At 42.2% G+C, this 22,606-nt stretch overlaps 1 protein-coding gene across 4 annotated transcripts in view; it reads right to left on the reverse strand.

Moving 5' to 3' along the window:
* Window positions 1-22,606, reverse strand: part of PDE6D (phosphodiesterase 6D) — an 84,747-nt gene that overhangs the window by 41,909 nt on the left and 20,232 nt on the right. For 3 of the 4 annotated variants that reach the window (XM_060193799.1, XM_060193800.1, XM_060193798.1), the window contains exon 2: window positions 11,646-11,735. The exons of the other annotated variant lie outside the window; for it this stretch is intronic. In XM_060193799.1, coding sequence (XP_060049782.1) covers window positions 11,646-11,706 — 61 coding nt within the window. In that variant the 5' untranslated portion in view covers window positions 11,707-11,735. The remainder of the gene's footprint in view (window positions 1-11,645; window positions 11,736-22,606) is intronic. 4 annotated transcript variants of the gene reach the window in all.

Below are 22,606 nucleotides of genomic sequence, written 5' to 3' on the forward strand. Positions count from 1 at the left end.
TCCCTTTCCCCTCTCGTTTTTTCTGTCTCTAACCAATAATAAATAAATATATATATTTAAAACCAATAATAAATAAATATATATATATATTTAAAACCAATAATAAATAAATATATATTTTTAAATATTAAAAAGGTGGAGGAGGACCTAGAGGGGGTTGAGGAACTTCTGGAGGCAGAACTACGGAGCAGCAGCAGCTGTGTTTCTCTCCCCTCCTCTCCCGGGTCAACTAGGAACACCAAAGGAGACCACCTGGGACTGCAACAGGACAGGGCTAGAACGACTTCAGGAACCCACCAAATGGCCGGTGAGTGCAGACACGAGTGGCTCCTGGACAGAGAGGAGCCTAAGGAGAGATTCCTGGGGCTAAAGCCCATTTCTACTGCCAAGTGGATGGTAACAGTCTAGTAGTTTACCAGTCGAGGCACCACCTCTAGTCTGTTTTACCAACAAAAAGACTGCTGAAGGGAGGCGAGGACTCCCCTAAGACCCACCTAATGCAACTGTGAGTCTCCATTGCTACTGCCCTCAGAGGCTGGAGTAGCAGGGAGAAGGCTCTGTGCCAACATCGGAGGACAGAGAACTGACCAGGAAACTCAAGAGAAGATCTACATGCCAGTGCCCTAGCAATGGGGCTGTGTGGTGGGAGCCTTTCTACATTGTTCTCCTGATAAGAACTTGGTGAATAATTGTCTCAGAACCTACAGACTATAATTGGGACTTGTTTAGAAACTCACAGGGCCCAGCAGTGCTGCCCAGCTTGGCAGAGAAGCTGAATTGAGCCCAGAGCTTTGGATCCTTGGGGTGTGAGAGTCTCTTTACATAACCACTGTATTATCTCTCCCCACCCTGATTTATCTCTTGATCAGGAGTGAGTGATCAGGAGTGAGCTAAAAGCCCTCAGGATCCCATAGCCTACAGGGAAGAAAAAGAACAAAAGAGGCTTTAACAGCTACTGTGCTGCAACTCAGGGATTGAAATAATATTGAAACAACCGTTAATTTCCACAACTGTGAATTCTTTAAATACTTTACTTAGACACAAGTCAATCCAGGCAAGAGTGATCAGTAATTTGAAAAGTACTGAGAGAGAGAGAGACCTCATAACATACTATACAGAATGGTTAAACCAAGGAGAAATACTGGAGAAATGAGCCAGGACAAGAGTCAGGCTAAAAGCCCCCCAAAGGTTGAAGCACAGAATAATGAGGTCAACATCCAAATGCTAGTCAAGGAAATAATCACAGGAGTGAGTAAAGAGTTTGAAAGAATTGTCACCAGAAATGCAGAAACAACAAATGAGACCCCGGAAGAAAACACTAATTATCTCAAGGTAATTAGAGAGCTGAAAGCTGAAATAGCTGAACTAAGAACACAACTAGCTGAATAAGCTAAAACAGTATCAGAACAGGGTAACAAAATAGATGAACTCCAGAAAACAGTAGAGGGGAGAAGAATAGAATCAATGAGGATGAAAACAGAATTAGAAAGATCAAGAATGAATTAGAGACAACTAAAAAAGAAGTAAGAGATCTCAAAAAGAGATTAAGAGATACTTAAAACAACAACAGAGACATATGGGATGACTTCAAAAGAAATAATATATGCATTATTGGCTTACCAGAGGAAGAAAGAGAGGGAGAGGAAGAAAGCATTCTTTAGGACATAATAGCTGAGAACTTCTCTAGGCTAGACAACATAAAGATATAAAGGTTTAAGAAGCCCAGAGGGTCCCAAACAGAATTAACCCTGACTTAATGACACCAAGACACATCATATTTAGAATGAAATGGAATAAGGATAAAGAAAGGATCCTGAAGGCTGCAAGAGAAAAAACAAAGAATCACCTACAGAGGAAAACCTTTAAGATTAGCAGCAGACTTCTCCACACAACTACTGCAGGCCAGAAGAGAATGGCAAGATAGCTATCGAGTGCTCAATGAGAAGGGCTTTCAACCAAGACTACTGTATCCTGTTAGACTGTCATTCAGGATAGATGGAGGCATAAAAACCTTCTCAGGGGAGCCGGATGGTAGCACAGTGGGTTAAGCACATGTGGCGCAAAGCGCAAGGACCAGCGTAAGGATCCTGGTTCGAGCCCCCAGCTCCCCACCTGCAAGGGAGTCATTTCACAGGCAGTGAAGCAGGTCTGCAGGTGTCTTTCTTTCTCTCCCACTCTCTGTCTTCTCCTCTTTTCTCCATTTCTCTCTGTCCTATCCAACAACAACATCAATAACAACAACAATAATAACTACAACAATAAAACAACAAGGGCAACAAAAGGGAATAAATAAATATTAAAAAACCCCAATCTTCTCAGACAAGCAACAGTCGAAGGATTCAACTATCATCAAGCCTGCTCTGAAAGAAGTTCTAAAAGGCCTCCTATAAATAGTCAGACCACTGTAAATATGCCATATATCAGAATACTCTAAAAACTACAATAATGGTGTTAAAATATCTTCAATCTGTGATATCAATAAATGTCAATGGCCTGAATTCACCTATTAAAAGGCACAAAGTAGGAAGATGGGTCAGAAAACACAACCCAATAATATGCTGTCTGCAGGAAATCCACCTAACCCAACAAGACAAACATATACTCAAAGTGAAAGGATGGAAAACTATCATACAAGCCAATGGCCCACAAAAAGGGGCAGGAAGAGCTACTCTCATATCTGACACGATAGACTTTAAAATAAATAAAATATGGGTGTTGGGCAATAGCACAGTGTGTTAAGCACACATGGTGTGAAGCCCAAGGACCAAAAGTAAGGATCGGGTCTAAGGATTCTGGTTCGAACCTCTGGCTCCCCACCTGCAGGGGAATCAATCACAAGCGGTGAAGCAGGTCGGCAGGTGTCTTTCTCTCCCTCCCTCTATCTTCCCTTCCTCTTTCGATTTCTCTCTGTCCTGTCCAACAACAACATCATCAATGACAACAATATAATAACCACAACAACAATAAAACAACAAGGGCAGCAAAAGGGAAGAAAAAATAGCCTCCAGGAGCAGTGGATTCGTGGTGCAGGCAATGAACCCCAGCAATAACCCTGGAGGCAAAAAAAATAGGGATGGACATTACTTAATGCTCAGAGGATCAGTCAATCAAGAGGACTTAACAGTTATTAACATCTATGTACCAAATGAGAAGCCATATAAGTATATCAAACATCTATTGAAAGAGCTACAGCAAAATATTAACAGCAACATAGTCATATTAGGGGACTTCAATACCCCACTCTTTCAACTTGACAGATCATCCAGGCAGAAAATCAATAAAGAAATGAGGGAGCTAAGTGAGAAGATAGATAAACTAGAACTATTGGACATTTTCAGAGTCATTCACCCCAAGAAACTGGAATACACATTCTACTCATGTCCACATGGGTCATTCTCAAGGTTAGACCATATGTTAGGCCACAAAGACAGCATCAGCAAATTCAAGAGCATTAAAATCATTCCAAGCATCTTCTCAGACCACAGTGGAATTAACTACCACTTAACAATAAAAAAGATTATTAATAGTCCCAAAATGTGGAAGCTCAACAGTATACTACTTAACAACTACTGGGTCAAATAGGAAATTAAGGAAGAAATCAAAATATTTTGAGAGTTCAATGAAGATGAAGACACAAGCTATCAAAATATTTGGGATATTTTGCTAAGGCAGTACCGAGAGGGAAGTTCATAGCCATATAAGCATACATTAGGAAACAAGAAAAAGCGCAAATAAACAACCTGATTGCACATCTTAAAGACCTAGAAGGGGAGTCGGGCTATAGCGCAGAGGGTTAAGCGCAGGTGGCGCAAAGCACAAGGACCGGCATAAGGATCCCAGTTCGAGCCCCCGGCTCCCCACCTGCAGGGGAGTCGCTTCACAGGCGGTGAAGCAGGTCTGCAGGTGTCTATCTTTCTCTCCTCCTTTCTGTCTTCCCCTCCTCTCTCCATTTCTCTCTGTCCTATCCAACAATGACGACAACAACAATAATAACTACAACAATAAAACAAGAAGGGCAACAAAAGGGAATAAATAAATTAAATAAAATATTTTAAAAAAAGACCTAGAAGAAGAACAAAGGAACCCTAAAGTAACCAGAAGGACAGAAATAACTAAAGTTAGGGCAGAAATAAATAACATTGAAAATAAGAAAACCATACAAAAGATCAACGAAAGTAAATGTTGGTTCTTCGAAAGAGTAAAGAAAAGTGACAAACCTTTAGCCAGACTCACAAAACAAAAAGGGGAGAAGACCCAAATAAATCAAATTATAAATGAAAGAGGAGATATCACAACAGACACTACAGAAATTCAACATATCATGTGAGGCTTCTATTAACAACTATATGCCACCAAGCTAGAGAACCTGGAAGAAATGGATGATTTCCTAGATACCTATGAACTTCCAAATAAAGAGTCACTAGATAACATGAACAGGCCCATCACAGCCAAAGAAATTGAAACAGTTATCAAAACCTTTCCAAGAATAAAAGTCCTGGACCAGATGGTTTTATAAGTGAATTCTACAAAACCTTCAAAGAAGAACTAATACCTCTACTTTTAAAAGTCTTCCAGAAGATTGAAGACACAGGAATACTCCCTTCCAGCCTCTATGAAGCCAACATCACTCTGCTACCAAAAGCAGACACGAACACAATCAAAAAAGAACACTACAAACCAATATCTCTGATAAATATAGATGCTAAGATATTGAACAAAATTCTAGCCAACCGGATGCAGTAGTATATTAAAAAGGTTGTTCACATGACCAAGTGGGGTTTATCCCAGGTATGCAAGGCTGGCTTAATATACGTAAATCAACCAACGTGATCCACCACATCAATAAAAGCAAGACCAAAAACCACATGGTCATATCAATAGATGCAGAGAAAACCTTTGACAAAATACAACATTCCTTTATGATCAAAACACTACAAAAAATGGGAATAGATGGGAAATTCCTCAAGATAGTGGAGTCTATATATAGCAAACCTACAGCCAACATCATACTCAATGGTGAAAAACTGGAAGCATTTCCCCTCAGATCAGGTACTAGGCAGGGCTGCCCACTATCACCATTCTTATTCAACATAGTATTAGAAGTTCTTGCCATAGCAACCAGGCAGGAGCAAGGAATTAAAGGGAAACAGATTGGAAGAGAAGTAGCCACACTCTCCCTATTTGCAGATGACATGATAGTATACATAGAAAAACCTAAAGAATCCAGCAAGAAGCTTTTAGAAATCATCAGGCGATACAGTAAGGTGTCAGACTGCAAAATTAACATACAAAAGTCAGTGGCATTCCTCTATGCAAACACTAAGTTAGAAGAAGATGAAATCCAGAAATCAATTCCTTTTACAATAGCAACAAAAACAATAAAATATCTAGGAATCAACCTAACCAAAGAAGTGAAAGACTTGTATACTGAAAATTATGAGCCACTACTCAAGGAAATATAAAAAGACACAAAGAAGCGAAAAGATATTCCATGCTCATGGGTTGGAAGAACTAACATCATTAAAATGAATATACAGTCCAGAGCCATATACAAATTTAATGCTATCCCCATCAAGATCCCAACCACATTTTTTAGAAGAATAGAACAAATGCTACAAATGTTTATCTGGAACCAGAAAACACCGAGAATTGCCAAAACAATCTTGAGAAGAAAGGACAGAACTGGAGGCATCACACTCCCAGATCTCAAATTGTATTATAGAGCCATTGTCATCAAAACTGCTTGGTGCTGGAACATGAATAGACATACTGACCAGTGGAATAGAACTGAGAGCCCAGAAATAAACCCCAACACTTACAGACATCTAATCTTTGACAAAGGTGCTCAGACTATTAAACGGGGAAAGGGGTGGCTCTTCAACAAATGCTGTTGTAAAAAACGGGTTGAAACATGCAGAAGAATGAAACTGAAACACTATATTTCACTAAACACAAAAGTAAATTCCAAGTGGATCAAGGACTTGGATGTTAGACCAGAAACTATCAGATACTTAGAGGAAAATATTGGCAGAACTCTTTTCCACATACATTTTAAAGACATCTTCAATAAAACAAGCCAATTACAAAGAAGACTATGGCAAGTATAAACTACGGGACTACATCAAATTAAAAAGCTTCTGCACAGAAAAAGAAACCAATACCCAAACCAAGAGACCCCTCACAGAATGGGAGAAGATCTTTACATGCCATACATCAGAGAAGAGTTTAATAACCAAAATGTATAAAGAGCTTATCAACTCAACAACAAGAAAACAAATGACCCCATCCAAAAATGGGGAGAGGACATGGACAGAATAGTCACCACAGAAGAGATCCAAAAAGCTGAGAAGCACATGAAAAAATGCTCCAAGTCTTTGATTGTCAGAGAAAAGCAAATAAAACAATAATGAGACACCACGTCACTCCTGTGAGAATGTCACACATCAGAAAAGGTAGCAGCAACAAATGCTGGAGAGGTTGTGGGGTCAAAGGAACCATGGTGAAAATGTAAATTGGTCCAACCTCTGTGGAGAGCAATCTGGAGAACTCTCAGAAGGCTAGAAACGGACCTACCCTATGACCCTGCAATTCTTCTCTTGGGGATATATCCTTAAGGAACCTGACACACCCATCCAAAAAGATCTGTGTACACATAAGTTCTTGGTAGCACAGTTTGTAATAGCCAAAACAGGAAGCAACCCAGGTGTCTAACAATAGATGAATGGCTGAGCAAGTTGTGGTGTATATACACAATGGAATACTACTCAGCTGTAAAAAATGGTGACTTCACTGTTTTCAGCTGATCTTGGATGGACCTTGAAAAATTCATGTTAAGTGAAATAAGTCAGAAACAGAAGGATGAATATGGGATGATCTCACTCTCAGGCAGAAGTTGAAAAACAAAACCAGAAAAGAAAACATAAGTAGAACCTGCACTGGAATTGGCGTATTGCACCAAAGTCAAAGACTCTGGGGTGGATGGGAGGGAGAGTACAGGTCCTGGAAAAGGATGACAGAGGACCTAGTGGGGGTTGTATTGTTATATGGAAAACTGGGAAATGTTATGCATGTACAAACTATTGTATTTACTGTCGAATGTAAAACATTAATCCCCTAATAAAGAAATTTAAAAAGGTTATTGTAAATCAAAATTCGCTCTTTACTTGAGGGCAAGGAAATTATTTCATTCATATATATGAAAAAACAGTTCATAAAATGCATCTAAAGTAAAAAAAAAAACAATAAAGTAACAGAGTGGCTGAACTGAGACTTCGTCCAACACAATGGGGGCTGGGCTCTCAAACTTGGGTCACAGGCTACAGGTGCACTATCCAAGTGAGCTGTTTTGCCAGTCCTCCCCCTTTTTAATCTCTCTTTATCTCTCATAGCACTTCAATGTACTGGGGGCTGTGTTTGAACCTGGGTCATGCCTATGGCAAAGCAGAGTAGGCTACTTTTCTGGTATTTATTTATTTATTTATTTATTTATTTATTTATTTTACGTCTATAAAATAAGTTTTATTCACAAAATGGGCTCATAATATAAAGTACACATAGATAGGTTCATTTAATAATTTGCGGGAAATGCCTTTCTTATTAAGTATATTACTGTAGATAAGTAAATCAAAGGCCCGTGAAACCATGAGAAATTACTGAAGACAGTATGCTAGTCATCATCTGACACTGTCATGCAGCTCTGCAAAAGTTGCTTCTGCTGCTCTAAGTCCTCAGCTCACTCTCTTACCACTCAGTTACCCGAGAAGCGGAGTTAGGAAGAAATGAATCTAAGGTGTGAAGGGAAAAGTTCTTGCCTGACCAGCACTGGGACAGACTGAAGTCCAGGTGAGGTCCCTCCACATGGGTTACTTTTCCCCTTCTGCTAGCAGCCCACACAAACTCTTGAGCTGGAGAGATGCTGCCAGGGGTGCATTATTTATTTGTATCTCCTCTTTCCCACACTTTTCTTTTTTCTTTAAACCAGAGCACTGCTCAGCTCTGGCTTGGTGGTGCTAGAGAACATCAGAACCTCATGCATGAAAGTTTTTGCATCTAGGCTACCTTGCTGGCTTATATCACTCCCATTTCATTTTTTTGATTTATTTATTTGAGAGATGAGAGAAGAGAGAGAACTGGAGTAGCACTTCATCACATGTGGTGCCAGAGACCCAATCTGGGACCTCATGCTTGAGAGCCCAATGATTTCCCACAGTGCACCTGCTGGGCTGTGCATCAATCCCATTTTAAAGATTAAGAAAGAGCCTCAGAGATATTAGCAAACTTAAAGTCTTAGAGCTAGTGATAAGTAAGAACAGATTAGATTCAGACCTACTATGTCACCTGCTAGGCTTGTAAAATATTCTTATAGAGGGAGTTGGGTGGTAGCGCAGCAGGTTAAGCGCATATGGCCCGAAGCACAAGGACCGGCATAAAGATCCTGGTTCGAGCCCCCAGCTCCCCACCTGCAGGAGAGTTGCTTCACAGACGGTGAAGCAGGTCTGCAGGTGCCTTTCTCTCCCCCTCTCTGTCTTCCCCTCCTTTCTTCATTTCTCTCTGTCCCATCTAACAACGACGACAACAATAGTAACTACAACAATAAAAAAACAAGGGCAACAAAAGGGAAAATAAATATATATAAAAATTTAAAAAATATTGTTATAGAATATTCCTATATTCTAACCACAATTTTCCTTGGGGATTTTCTCTGACATATAGTGCTTGAACTTATTGAAAATTCAGTACACAATTAAAAATAGTTTAATATACAATAGGGTATATAATCTACAGTAATCTTAGTCATATGCTTTATTCTTAAAAAAAAAGGCTACTATTCATGATGAAAATTACAAGTTCACTACCATAGGTAGTTTTTCACTAATAGCTATGAAGTGAAAATAAAGCTTTAGGGCAATTATAAACAGGTCTCTCACCCATTTACTCTACCTAATACAGTAACCAAACTGAAAAAATGACAACTAGAGCTCTTCTTCTGCAGGGTAAGCTACTATGCATCTTCTAAAATTCTCCATTTTAGAATGTAGTGTTTTCTTTCTTCTCATGGTAAAGAAAACATTAGCAAAATTATTTTTTTACCCCTATGATGTAACCGGACGGAGGCAAAAACAGAATAGTTTTATAGACAGATCATTTTTCTTGGTAGTGCAAGAGGACTGAACCTGGGACTTTGGAGTGTCAGGCAAGAAAGTCTCTTTGGATAACTATTATGCTATTATCCTCCCACACTTAAAATTTTTTAAAAATTATTTTTATTTATTTATTTATTGGATAGAGACAGAAATCGAGTGGGAAGGGGGATTTTATATATATATATATATATATATATATATATATATATATAGAGAGAGAGAGAGAGAGAGAGAGAGAGAGAGAGAGAGAGATACCTGCAGCACTGCTTCACCACTTGCAAAGCTTTCCCCCTGCAGGTGAGGGCCGGGGGCCTGAACCTGGGTCTTTGTGCATTCTAACATGTGCGCTCAACCAAGTGCACCACCTCCTGGCTCCTTTTTAAATTTTCTTTTAATATTTATTTATTTATTTTCCCTTTTCTTGCCATTGTTGTTTTTTCAATGTTGTTGTAGTTACTGTTGTTGTTATTGATGTCATTGTTGGATAGGACAGAGAGAAATGGAGAGAGGAGGGGAAGACAGAGAGGGGGAGAGAAAGATAGACACCTGCAGACCTGCTTCACTGCCTGTGAAGTGACGCCCCTGCAGGTGGGGAGCTGAGGGCTCGAACCAGGATCCTTGAGCTGGTCCTTGTGCTTCATGCTGTGTGTGCTTAAGCCACTGCACTACTACCTGCCCCCCTTTTTATTTTTATTTAAATTTTTTTAAAAATTTTATTTTACTTTATTTTTTATTATTTTTATTTATTTTATTTAAAAAAATATTTATTTTATTTATTCCCTTTTGTTGCCCTTGTTGTTTTATTGTTGTAGTTATTATTGTTGTCGTCGTTGTTGGATAGGACAGAGAGAAATGGAGAGAGGAGGGGAAGACAGAGAGGGTGAGAGAAAGACAGACACCTGCAGACCTGCTTCACCACTTGTGAAGCGACTCCCCTGCAGGTGGGGAGCCGGGGTTCGAACCGGGATCCTTATGCCGGTCCTTGTGCTTTGCGCCACATGCGCTTAACCCGCTGCGCTACAGCCCGATTCCCCACCCCCCTTTTTATTTTTTAAGAGATTTATTTACGAGACAGGGAGGGAATAGGATGAAAGAGAAAAAGAAAAGGGAGAGGGGAAGGGCGAGGAAGGGGGGTAACACCAGAGCATCCCTCTGGCACAAGTGATGCTGAGGACTGAACTTGGGACCTCATGCTTGAGAGTCCAAGGCTTTATTCACTGTATCCTCTTGGGCGCATATGCCATTTAACTTTTTTTTTTTTTGTAATTTTTAAAATTATCTTTATTTGAGACTGCCAGAAATCAAGAGGGAAGGGGGAAGATAGGGAGAGAGACAGAGAGACACCTGTAGCACTGCTTCACTACTTTAAAAACTTTCTCTCGGGGCCAGGCAGTGGCACACCTGGTTAAGCACACACATCAGAGTGCTCAAGGGCCCAGGTTCAAGCCCCTGGTCCCCACAAATGGTGAAGCAGGGCTGCAGGTGTCTCTCTCCCTCCCCTCTCAATTTCTGTTTCTATCCAATAATATATAAATACAAATATTTTTTAAAAAACTTTCTCTCTGCAGGTGGGGACTGGGGGCTTGAACCTGGGCCCTTGCACACTGTAACATGTGGGCTCAACCAAGTGCGCTACCACCTGGCCACCTCCATTTACATTTTTATCTCTTAATTCATATTATGCGTAAAGACACTACACAAGAAGATGCAGTATCTATACAACCTCCAAAAACAACGTGAAAATAAATGCGGTAAAAACCAAATGTCCAAATTTTGATTAATTTTAGACAAAATATTCCCAATTACTGTCCCTTGCTTTCCTTCCAGAATGTCAAGAATAGACACCTGTTTTAGCTGCTAGTAATCATCAGTTTATATAACTGCTTATAAAAACCAAGTGAACCTCAATATGAGTGTTTTAGATTATAATAAGGTTGAGTTGGACTTACCCAACATTTACTGAATATTTATGAATGCTAGCCCTAGGACTAGGGTATACTATGATTAAAAATATGTGATCCGGGAGTCGGCGGTAGCGCAGTGGGTTAAGCGCACGTGGCGCAAAGCGCAGGGACGGTTCGAGCCCCCGGCTCCCCACCTGCAGGGGAGTCGCTTCACAGGCGGTGAAGCAGGTCTGCAGGTGTCTATCTTTCTCTCCCCTTCTCTGTCTTCCCCTCCTCTCTCCATTTCTCTCTGTCCTATCCAACAATGATGACATCAATAACAACAATAACTATAACTACAATTAAAACAACAAGGGCACCAAAAAGGAAATAAATAATTATTAAAAAAAAATGTGATCCCAGTGCAGGCTTCTTGGGACTTTTCCTCCAGGTAGGGAAAGCACCCGGCAAGAGGCAAGAGAATGATCGCCGTGCCACATGAGAAGGACTATCTGCAGTGAAGGCTTGTACATAGTACTACCTGCGCCTGCTTGAGATCAGTCCCAGGTGATAAGTATCAGTGTCTGAAACATGCCTCTCAGGCTGCACATCCACTCACTCATTTGTATCGCCTTTCCATACTGCATCATACCCAGGTGTCTCTTCTCCCTGATTTGCATATTCTGACAAGATACCAAAGTGGAAAGTGCTGCTGCCTCAGGTTAAGGCACAAACTCAGATCATACACAGCTGAAAAGCACACAGCCCCTCAACCAACAGATACAGCTAGCTCCTCAAGTGTCTTGGAATCCTCCTTAGAAGAAATGCTAAGCTTGGAAGCTCTATTAGAAAGGCAACTCTGTGAATAAAATATTAAGTAAATGTCTCTGAACTGCACAATTTTAGTTGTTTTTTTTAATTTTTCTTTAATCTTTTTATTTATTGGCTAGACAGCCAGAAATCAAGAAGGGGGAAGACAGAGAGGGAGAGAGACACAGAGACACCTACAGCACTGCTTCACCACTTGCAAAGCTTTCCCCCTGCAGGTGGGCAGCAGAGGCTCAAACCTAGGTCCTTGCACACTGTAACAAGTGTGCTCAACCAGGTGTGCCACCACCCGATCCCTCATTTTAGCTTTTTTTTTTTTTTTAAGATTTCTTTATTTTTATGAGAAAAAGACCAGAACATGCTCAATTCTGGCAGACAGTGGTGTCAGGGATAAATGTGGGGCCTTGGGCATGCAAGTTCTGTATGTTAACGCTATGCTACCTCCTCAGTCCTTCTTCTGTAACTATGAAAACGTGCACATTTCTCACATTCTAGTAAAGAAAAGGTTAAGCAGGTAAAAAGATGACAAAAGAGTTTTTCTTCTGTAGAGTAAATGTGCATTTAAAAAAGTTTCTTTAATTGCAGAACCTATTTCCTTTTGGTTTTTAAGAGAACATTAGCAAACTTACTTTTTTTTTTTTTTCCTAAGACACCACTGGACTGGGGCAAAAATGGAACTTTTTTTTAGGCAGATCACATTTTACAAAGTTGTTGGACTGGTCGTTATTCCCAAGGTTTGGGAAAGAGAATGCATTTGCTTTTTATTTATTATTATTTTTTTATTATGACACTGCTTGGTCAATCAAACAACACTGAGGTTTCCAAGATGTTTCTCTAAGAATTTTGCAGCTATCCATGTCATGGTGTACACGTGCAAAGGAAACACAGAGTAGAGTGTAAGAGCTATCAGCTATCTTGAGGCAAAATTCCAGTGAAGTGAGAAAGGATTTGAAGTTTAGAAATATTATTCCCTCCATTATGACATCCAGGTAAGCCCAAACATCATAAAGAATTCCCTAGGGTACAATATCTTAGGGGATTTGAGAGTCAAGTTCTATGTATCTATGTATTAGGTTGAAAAGAAAAAAAAAAGCTGGCACTCAATTGACATTAAGTTCCAAAAGCCCCTGGGAGCTTCTGTCTGACCTCAGTGCAGTTTCAACATCTCTACTCAAACATCTGCCCTTCTGTGGACAAGGAGGACTGCAAACACTAAAGGTTTCCAAGAGTTAAACAGTCAGTAAGGCAGACCCACTTCCTACTTGCTCTTGTTTCTCCAGGGTGTGCTGTTCCCTTCAGCTAAATACAGATTCTGTTCCAGGTGAAGGGCTTTCTCTCACTGCTTCACAGTTCAGGGACTGAGTTCTTGCATGTAGTAATGGGTCAGTGGGGTGAGCTACCACTTGGCCCATTTAAAAAAAATATTTATTTATTAGGGAGCCGGGCGGTAGCGCAGCTAGTTAAGCACATGGGGTGGGAAGCTCCAGGACCGGTGTAAGGATCCTGGTTTGAGTCCCCGGCTCCTCACCTGCAGGAGGTACCTTCACAGGCGGTGAAGCAGGTTTGCAGGTGTCTATCTTTCTCTCCCCTTCTCTGTCTTCCCCTCCTCTCTCCATTTCTCTCTGTCCTATCCAACAACAACGACATCAACAATAACAATGAATACAACAACAAAGGCAACAAAAATGGGGAAAATTGGCCTCCAGGAGCAGTGGGTTCATAGTGCAGGCACTGAGCTCCAACAGTAATCCTGGAGGCAAAAATAATAATAATAATAATAATAATTTGATGGGGCAGAGAGAAGTTGAGAGGGGAGAGAGATAGAGAGCGAGAGGGAAAGAGAAAGACACTTGCCACACTGTTTCTCATTAAGTTTCCTTCTGCAGCTGGGGACTGGGGGCTTGAACCCCAGGCCCCTGAGTATGGTAGCACGTGCACTCAATCAACTGCACTGCCTCCCATCCCCTGAAGCCCTTTTTCTATAGTACCAGACAGGGAGGGGTGGTCTACAGTGGATATACAAAGAATTGAAATTGAAAGTTCGTTGTTTCTAGGAAATGTTAAGGAACCGAAAGTCTTTGAAAGACGGGAGGGTGGGGGATACGGAACTCTGGTGGTGGTGTGGTGTGGAGCTATACACCGTCGTCTTACAGTCTTGTAATATACTATCATTAACAAATAACAATCATATAAAAAGATAAAGCTCAGAGTAACGATACATTTTCTAGTGGATAGTCCCCGGAGCGTATGTATTCTGTGTGGCTAAAGGAAGGTAAGTGAGCAGTGGGGAGGAGAGAGGTGAGCGGTGAAAGACTAAATACCTGCAGAACCGGTGGGGTAAATAGCCTGCTTGGCTGTGGCGCTGAGTAGTGATGGGCAAACACTCGGGGGAGGACCTGCAGAATTGATTTCTCTGGGCTGAGCGCACGTGGCGCAAAGAGCAAGGGCGGGTGTAAGGATCTTGGTTGGAGCTCCTGGCTCCCCACCGGCAGGGGAGTCACTTCACAGGCGGTGAAGCAGGTCTGCAGGTGTCTTTCTCTCCCCCTCTGCCTTCCTCTCCTCTCTATTTCTCTCTGTCCTAACCAACAGTGATGGCAACAATAACCACAACAATAACTACAACAACAATAAAGAACAACGGCAACAAAAGGGAAAATAAATTAAAAAAATAATAAAAGAATTGATTTCTCTGCCAAAAACATGTTTGGGAACCAGTACAGCTAATAAACTGGAGTTAGTGTAGATTAATAACCACCTTCCATCAGTTCCCTCCTGGGGCAGCCAGAAGTGACCCCAGGAGGCCCAGTCTCCCCTGGCAGTGCTTGAGGAACTAACAACAATCAGCGGACTGTTTGCCTTGGTGCTTCGCTTTGTAAGCCAAGAGTACTGAGAGAAAGTCCACGGGGCACTGGGGTCTCTGTAGTTTCTTGGCAATACCCTGCACTGAATTTTTGAACTTTACTAGAGATAGTAACAGATAATTTTTTAAAAATCAAATAATTTTTTTCCCTGAGGAAATAGTGTATCTTTCACAACAGAGTAAATATTTAATAAAAATTATTAAAAAGCCAGCACCAGACCATTACTTCTCTAAAATAATTGCTTTTAAACAATAATTTCTAGGGGCCATAGGGGCCAGGTGGTGGTGCACCTGGCTAAGTGCACATAGTCTAGTGTGCAAGGACCCAGGTTCAAGCCCTTGGTCCTCCCCTGCAGGGGGAAAGCTTCATGGGCTGCAGGTATCTCTGTCTCTTTCTTTATCTCTATCTCCCTGTCTTCTCTCAATCTCTCTCTGTCTCTATTCAATAATAAAAATATTTAAAAAAATTAAAAAATAATTTCTAGGGTCTGGGGGGAAAGCATAATGGTTCTGCAAAAGACTTTTATTTCGTGGTCTGGGAAGTGGTGCAGTGGATAAAGTGTTGGACTCTCAAGCATGAGAGAGGTTTGTCCACGCTACCTACTGTAGGGAAGAGGGTGGCTTCAGACAGTGCAGGGCCTTTCGTGAGGACAGCCCAGAGTATGAAGAGCTGAAGGTACTGATGAGAAGGGGAGCAAGGAAAGCAGACCCCTAAATACACGATGTCCTCTTGGGAGGTGATTGATTAGTAGAGAATGGGGGTGATGGGCTGAGCTCTTGATAATGTACTAGTCCACAGTAGAATCAAAGCTCTAGGTATGACAACACAACCTCCCTACTGTAACTTACTATATTTTACTGAATATTTTATATTTTATTGTAACTTACTATATATTTGACTATAAGCATCCAAAATAACCTTCAAATGCAGCCATGTCTGTGAATAGTAATAAATTCAGCAATTAACCAAGTGTGAATAAATGAATTCTTATTTTTTAAGCAGCTTTATTTATTTATTTATTTATTCATTTTTAACCAGAGCACTGTTCAGCTCTGGTTTATGGTGGTGCGGGGGATTGAACCTGGGACTTTGGAGCCTCAGGCATGAGAGTCTGTTTGCATAACCATTATGCTATCTACCCTCCGCCCAAATGAATTCTTATTTGAAAGGGATTAAGGAGCTTATAGATTGCTTAAGTACTGAAAATTGCAATGTTGCAAGTAATCTGAAATTATCGTAATTGGCATAAAGGTTTGTTTGTTGTTGTTTTTCGATTTATTTGTTAATGAAAGACAGACAGATGAAAGAGCCCAAAGCATCACTCTGGCATATCCTGTGCTGGAGGTCTAACTTTGGACTTCAAGCATGGGAAGTCCTAGACCATGTCACTGTGCAACCTCCCCAGTAGCCGCCATCTCCCTGGCTGCAAGGCTTCTTGGACTGGGGCCAATATGCTGATGGTTCAGCCTTTTAGAGACCCAACTTATGCCCAAGATCCCAGAAGTCAAAGGTTCAATTCCTAGCATTACCATGTCAGAGCTGAGCACATCTATGGTTTTTTCTCTCCTCTTTCATAATAAACAAACAAATAAATAAATCTTAAAAACACTGTTTTTAAAAATCATTTTACTTATTTACTGGATAGATACAGACAGAGAATATCGATAAGGGAGAGATAAAGAGGGGGTGAGACAAAATAAACAAGAGGAGAGACCCCTGTAGTACTGCTTGTGAAGCTTCCCCCTGCAGGAGGGGACACGGAGCTTGAACCTTGGTCCTTGCACATGGTGCTGTGTTTTCTACCAGGTGCACTACTACCTGACCCATTTTTTCATTAAAAAATTTTTGTAGATGATTTAATAATGGCTTACAATGTCAAAGGGTTATCGCTAGGACTCAGTGCCTGTACTAAGAATCCAATGCTCCTGGAGGCCATTCTTCTTTCTTTCTTTCTTTCTTTCTTTCTTTCTTTCTTTCTTTCTTTCTTTCTTTCTTCCTTCCTTCCTTCCTTCCTTCCTTCCTTCCTTCCTTCCTTCCTTTCTTTCTTTCTTTCTTTCTCCCTTCCTTCCTTCCTTCCTTTCTTTTGATAAGACAGAGAGAAACTGAGAGGGCTGGGGGAAGACAGAGAGGGAGAGAGACAGAGAGACACCTGTGCTTCACCACTTGTGAAGTGACACCCCTGCAGATAGGGAGCTGGGGGCTCTAACTGGGATCCCTGTGCTTTGCACTATGTGCACTTCATCTGGTGCACAACCGCTTGGCCCCACTACTTGACTACTTAAAGAAAATTTTCTTAACCTGTTCAGTTAGTCTTCAGAGAACACACAGGAAGACAGCAAAACAAAAATCTTGGGCATTTGACAGTATGGTTCATACTACGAGGAGAAACATTTTGATTTGAAGAGCAGGGCTCAGTATTTGCAATCAGTGAGAATCAGTTCAGATAAATGGGCTAACTGACATCATTTTGCAAACATTTATAATAAGTTTTAAGTATTTGGCAAACTCAAAACTAACATTTCTCAGAAATTCATGCAGGTGATTACAATATTTATTTGCCTCTCTGGAGAGCTAAGGAACCATGCTCAAAGTGATGAGAAAAAGCATGTTTTAATGGAGGGGAACATTATAATAGCATTCTTTCTCAGTTATTTAACTCCAACCCTCCAAAGAGAGATGCTACTATCATTATTTCCTCCCTGTTCCCGTAACCAAGCTAACCATCTCATTTTCATATTTCTCCCCAAACACACTGGGGATTCAACATCTACTCACAGCATGGTCCACAGACAGTACTGGCTTGTGAGTGCCTTTGCTTCCAGTCTGTGACAAAACAGGTGCTTACTTTTTTTTTCCCTCACTGATTAATTTCTTTTTTTTTTTTTTGTCTCCAGGGTTATCGCTGGGGCTCGGTGCCTGCATTATGAATACACTGCTCCTGGTGGCCATTTTCCCCACTTTTGTTGCCCTCGTTGTTGTTATGCTATCGTTGTTGTTGGATAGAGCAGAGAGAAGGGGAAGACAGAGGGGGAGAGAAAGACACCGGCAGACCTGTGTCACCGCTTGTGAAGCGAACCCCCTGCAGATGGGGAGCTGGGGGCTTGAACCAGGATCCTTACACTGTTCCTTGCACTTCATGCCATATGCGCTTAACCCACTGAGCTACTATCCAGCCCCCCTGATTAATTTTTCATATTGAACCACCTTCAGCTTTTTGAGGCTAAATCCCAGTTGCATTTGGTATGCGATCCATTTTTCAAGCTGCTGGATTTAGGTTTTTAGTCGAATTTTGTTAATATTTAGCTTTTCTTTCTTTTTAAAAAAAAATATTTTATGAGAGAGACTATCGCTATCTCCCTCTCCCCTCTCAATTTCTCTCTGTCTCTATCCAGTAATAAATAAATAATAATTTAGGGGGGCAGGCAGTGTGTTAAGCACACATAGCGCGAAGCTCAAGGACCGCCATAAGGATCCGGGTTCAAGCCCCCAGCTCCTCACCCGCAGTGAGGGGGTCACTTCACAGGCGGTGAAGCAGGTCTGCAGGTGTCTTTCTCTCCCCCTCTCTGTCTTCCCCTCCTCTCTCCATTTCTCTCTGTCCTATCCAACAATGAACAACAATAATAACTACAATAATAAAACAACAAGGGCAACAAAAGGGAATAAATAAATAAAATAAATATTTAAAAAAAAAGAAAGGAAGGAAGGAAGGAAAGAAAAGAAAAACAGGGAGAGAGAGGGGGTCAGGTGGTGGCACACCTGGTTTAGGGCACATGTTACAATGCGCAAGGACCTGGGTTCAAGCCCCCAGTCCCCACTTGTAGGGGGAAAGTTTTGCAAGTGGTGAAGCAGGGCTGCAGGTGTCTCCTTCTGTATTATCCCCTTCCCTCCTGATTTTTGACTGTCTCTATCCAATAAATAAATAAATAGAGAGAGAGAGAGAGGAGAGAGAGAGGGAGAGGGAGAGAGGGAGAGAGAGAGAGAGAGAGAGAGAGAGAGCACTATCCCTATAGCTCTACTTCACCACTTGTGAAACTTCCCCCCTGCAGGTGGGGACCAGGGGCTTGAACTTGGTTCTTGAGCACTGTAATGAGTGCGCTTAACCAGGTGTGCCACTGCCTGGCCCCAACTACTCATTTTCATTAGCTTTAAAATCTCTTGGTCTGTGTAGCGCTAGAAGCAAAAATCTGGCTTTTCACAAGAGATAGCTTAACAAGTCCTATTCTAGAAGGTGGAAAAACAAGACCTCTGCCTTGATACTGACTCGGATTAATTCTCTGTGAGTGTCCAAACAAAGGTCCTTCTGCTGGGTGGGGAGGGAAAGCTGCAGAAGAGTTGTGGGGTTTGCATGTGTGAGATGAGGGTTTGATCCCTTGCAACTGACACTGCATATTCCAGAGTGGAGCTCTGGTCTGTCTCTGAAAAATGTGTAAGCTATTTTTTTTTTTTTTCATAAAGTTCTTCCAGGAGCTGGTAGATAGCTTGACAGTGTACATGACTTACTCTGTGTGAGGCCTTGGTACCACACGGGAACACTAAGGACAGCACTGAAGGAGCTGGCAGAATGGTTCTTTGGTCTTTCTCTCTCTCAGTCTACAGGATATTGGGCTGGAGAAGCTATTTGGTGGCATTTTTTATGCGCAGAGCCCTGGGTTTATCCCCTCAAAACACATAAAATAAATAGTGGTCCGGGAGGTGGCTCAGTGGTAAAGCTTTGGACTCTCAAGCATGAGGTCCCGAGTTTGATCCCCAGCAGCACATGTGCCAGAGTGGTCTGGTTCTTTCTCTCTCCTCCTATCTTTCTCATAAATAAATAAAATCTTAAAAAAAAAAAAAAGGCAAGTCTTTGTAGTGGCTGGGGAGGTGGCTCAGCGGGCAGAGCAAAGGGCAGCATGTGTCAGGCCCTGGGCTTGTAACCCAGCTCTGCATGTGTGAGAGTAGCGCTTTGGTTTCTCTTTCATTAAAACAAACAAACATCAAAAACCTTAAAAACAAGTCCTTCCACCCTCAGATATGCATTTCTGAGGAAAATACACTTGAGGCTTTGTAAACAGGTTTGGGGAACACTGGTTTGATTTTAAAAGGTTACAAGTTGCTAACAGGCTAAAAGTATGATAGAAGAGGACAAGCTAGGTAGGTAGTGCCAGCAGAATGGCCAGTCGGTGATGAACATGAACTCAGTGGGCAGCCGGGAGGGCAGCAGGTCTAATAAAGAGAGAGAAACATGTTGGGGGGCGAGGGACAGGGCAGGATGGTGAATCACCATTATCAGAGGAAGACACCGATACCCACTCCATTCTCCAGAGTCCCCCCCCCCCCCCCCCCCCGCCTCCTCTCCCTAGGTCCCAGCCATGCCCAACTGCTGTCATTCCCAAAGACAGGCTCTTCTCATGCCTCGGTGATTATCCCAGCCTCTGGTACTCTCTCCCTCCAATAGTGACCCTGATGACCCTGGGGTCAAGGTTATTAGATCCCTCCCCAGTGCACCTGTGGCACAGTACTTAGCAGAGTGTACTAAGCACATGTTTGCATGCCAGCTTCCATTGGCACCATACTCTTTATCTTTCCTTTCTCAGTGCTCAGCATTCAAATAGGCATCAAGCCGCAGGGAGCATCAAGAAAGCAAGTCAGAGGGGTTAACTGGAATTCTCCATCAGGCTGAGCAACCAAAGCAAGGCTCAGGGAGGAGCATCTCAGAGCCAAGCCGGCTTGCTGCTAGTTCAGGCTCAGCAGAAAGGGCAACGCAGAGCTGGAGCTCAGCACACACACATACAAACACACAAAAGCAAGCAAACCAACCAACGCAAAGAACCCCAGTCTCCCTATGGAGAACGGCTAAGTCAGTCAGCCAAATTGCAGGTAAAAATACATCAGGATTTGAAAGCCCATTCTGCAATAGGCTGAATTCATGACTTGGCAGAGTACCTGTAAATTATATATGGGCACGCAGCTCATTACTGAGAGTCTGCGGAAGCTCAGGGTAAGTAGAATTTGCTGGCCAAGCGGCTGACTAAGCAGAAACTGATGTGTGCTAATGCCCTCCAAGGCAGAGCAGAGCAATCTGAGGTGAGGCTTCAACGCCAAGGTCACAGCCATGAAGAACCACCTCGTGGAAGCAGCTTGGTGGTCCTCGGAGCTTTTCCGTCAGTTAGGAATGGCTCTCTTTGTTCACCTTTCCTGGTTTTTGGTTTTGGCCTTTTTCCACCTTTTTTTTTTTTTTGCCTTTGAACACTATCTTTTAGATCTCTGCTCCTCCCCTCACTTTCTGAACTCATTTCCTTCTTTTACTCCCACCCTCATTTAAAAAAAATTTTATTTATTTTTCCCTTTTGTTGCCCCTTAAAATTTTTTTTTTCGGTATTATTTCTTTTTGTTTCCCTGGTTGTTTTACTGTTGTAGTTATTACTGATGTCATTGTTGTTGGATAGGGCAGAGAGAAATGGAGAGAAGGGGAAGACGGAGGGGGGGAGAAAAAGACAGACACCTACAGACCTGCTTTACCACCTGTGAAGCAACTCCCCTGCAGGTGGGGAGCTGGGGGCTCCAACTGGGATCCTTGTGTGGGTCCTTGTGCTTTGCATCACGTGCACTTAACCTGCTGTGCTACCGCCTAACTCCTGCCCTTGTTGTTTTTAATTTTTGTTGTAGTTATTATTTGTTGTTGTTGTCGTTGGAGGGGATGACAGAGAGGGGGAGAGAAATACAGAAACCTGCAGACCTGCTTCACCGCCTGTGAAGTGACTCCCCTGCAGGTGGGGAGCTGGGGGCTTGAACTGGGATCCTTGTGCTGGTCCTTGCACTTTGTGCCACCTGCGCTTAACTTGATGTGCTACCGCCCGACCCCCCCCCCAGTGTTTTAAAATGATAGAGAGAACATGAATTAGAGCATGATTCTGGCACATGTGGTGACAGGATTTGAATGCAGGGCCTCATGCTTATAACTCAGGCACTCTAACAGCTGCACCACCTCCTGGGCCACAACCTCAATTAATTCTTAAAAATTTGATAGAACAGGCAGAAATTGAGAGAGGAGAGGGAGGGAGGGATGGAGGGAGAGAAATAGAGAGAGAGCCCTCTTAACCATTCGTGAAGCTTCCCCCCTGCAGGTGGGGACCAGAGGCTTGAACTGGAGTCCTTGTGCACTGTAATGTGTGTGTTCAGTGGGGTGCACTACCGCCCAGCTCCCCTGCACTGATTCTTAAATAGCACATCTATCTGTCAAAGCTTCCTTTTCTGCCTCTTCTGCACTGGTAAGTCTTTATGTTGTCAAGTTGGTCTCTAGCATGCATCACTTAGTAATTCTGGGGTGTTTTTGGTTTATTTGTTTTATTCAGAGAGAGACAGAGACATTGGCATGAGAGTGTCCTATTGCCATGGTGCCACCCATGTGCTCCTGAGACTTGAACCTGGAGCCCTGTGATGCCAGGTATGCTAGTCCTCCAGTCCTGACCATTCTGTCCTTTAGTACTCAAGAAAAAAAATTCAAATTCATGTCTATTTAAATACTTTCCTCCACCTTATAGTTTCTTTATAATCTCCACCAGCGGCCTTTTTCCTATTTACAAGGAGCAAGGTGAGAAAAACACAAACGGATCCTTGAGAACCCAGAATTCACTATTCTTGAAACACGATATGCCACTCTGGGCTGGGCAGTGATCAGCCAGTGAAAGCGGACTCTGGCCCTGGCAGAAGGACTGTGCTTGGAAAGCATACAGCCACAATTCAGACTGGCCTGGGAAACAGCAGAGGCAGGCCATTTAGTAATGAGAAAAAGATCACTCTTTGAAACATGACACGGTCTTCTCACTAGCAAAGTCAAGCAAGGAAATAAATCTTTCTTTTCCTAGTAGGTCTATGATTCTACTGATGCGTTTGGCTGTGTCCAAAATGGGGC

Source organism: Erinaceus europaeus, chromosome 7, assembly GCF_950295315.1.
Source record: "Erinaceus europaeus chromosome 7, mEriEur2.1, whole genome shotgun sequence".
Classification (NCBI taxonomy): domain Eukaryota; kingdom Metazoa; phylum Chordata; class Mammalia; order Eulipotyphla; family Erinaceidae; genus Erinaceus; species Erinaceus europaeus.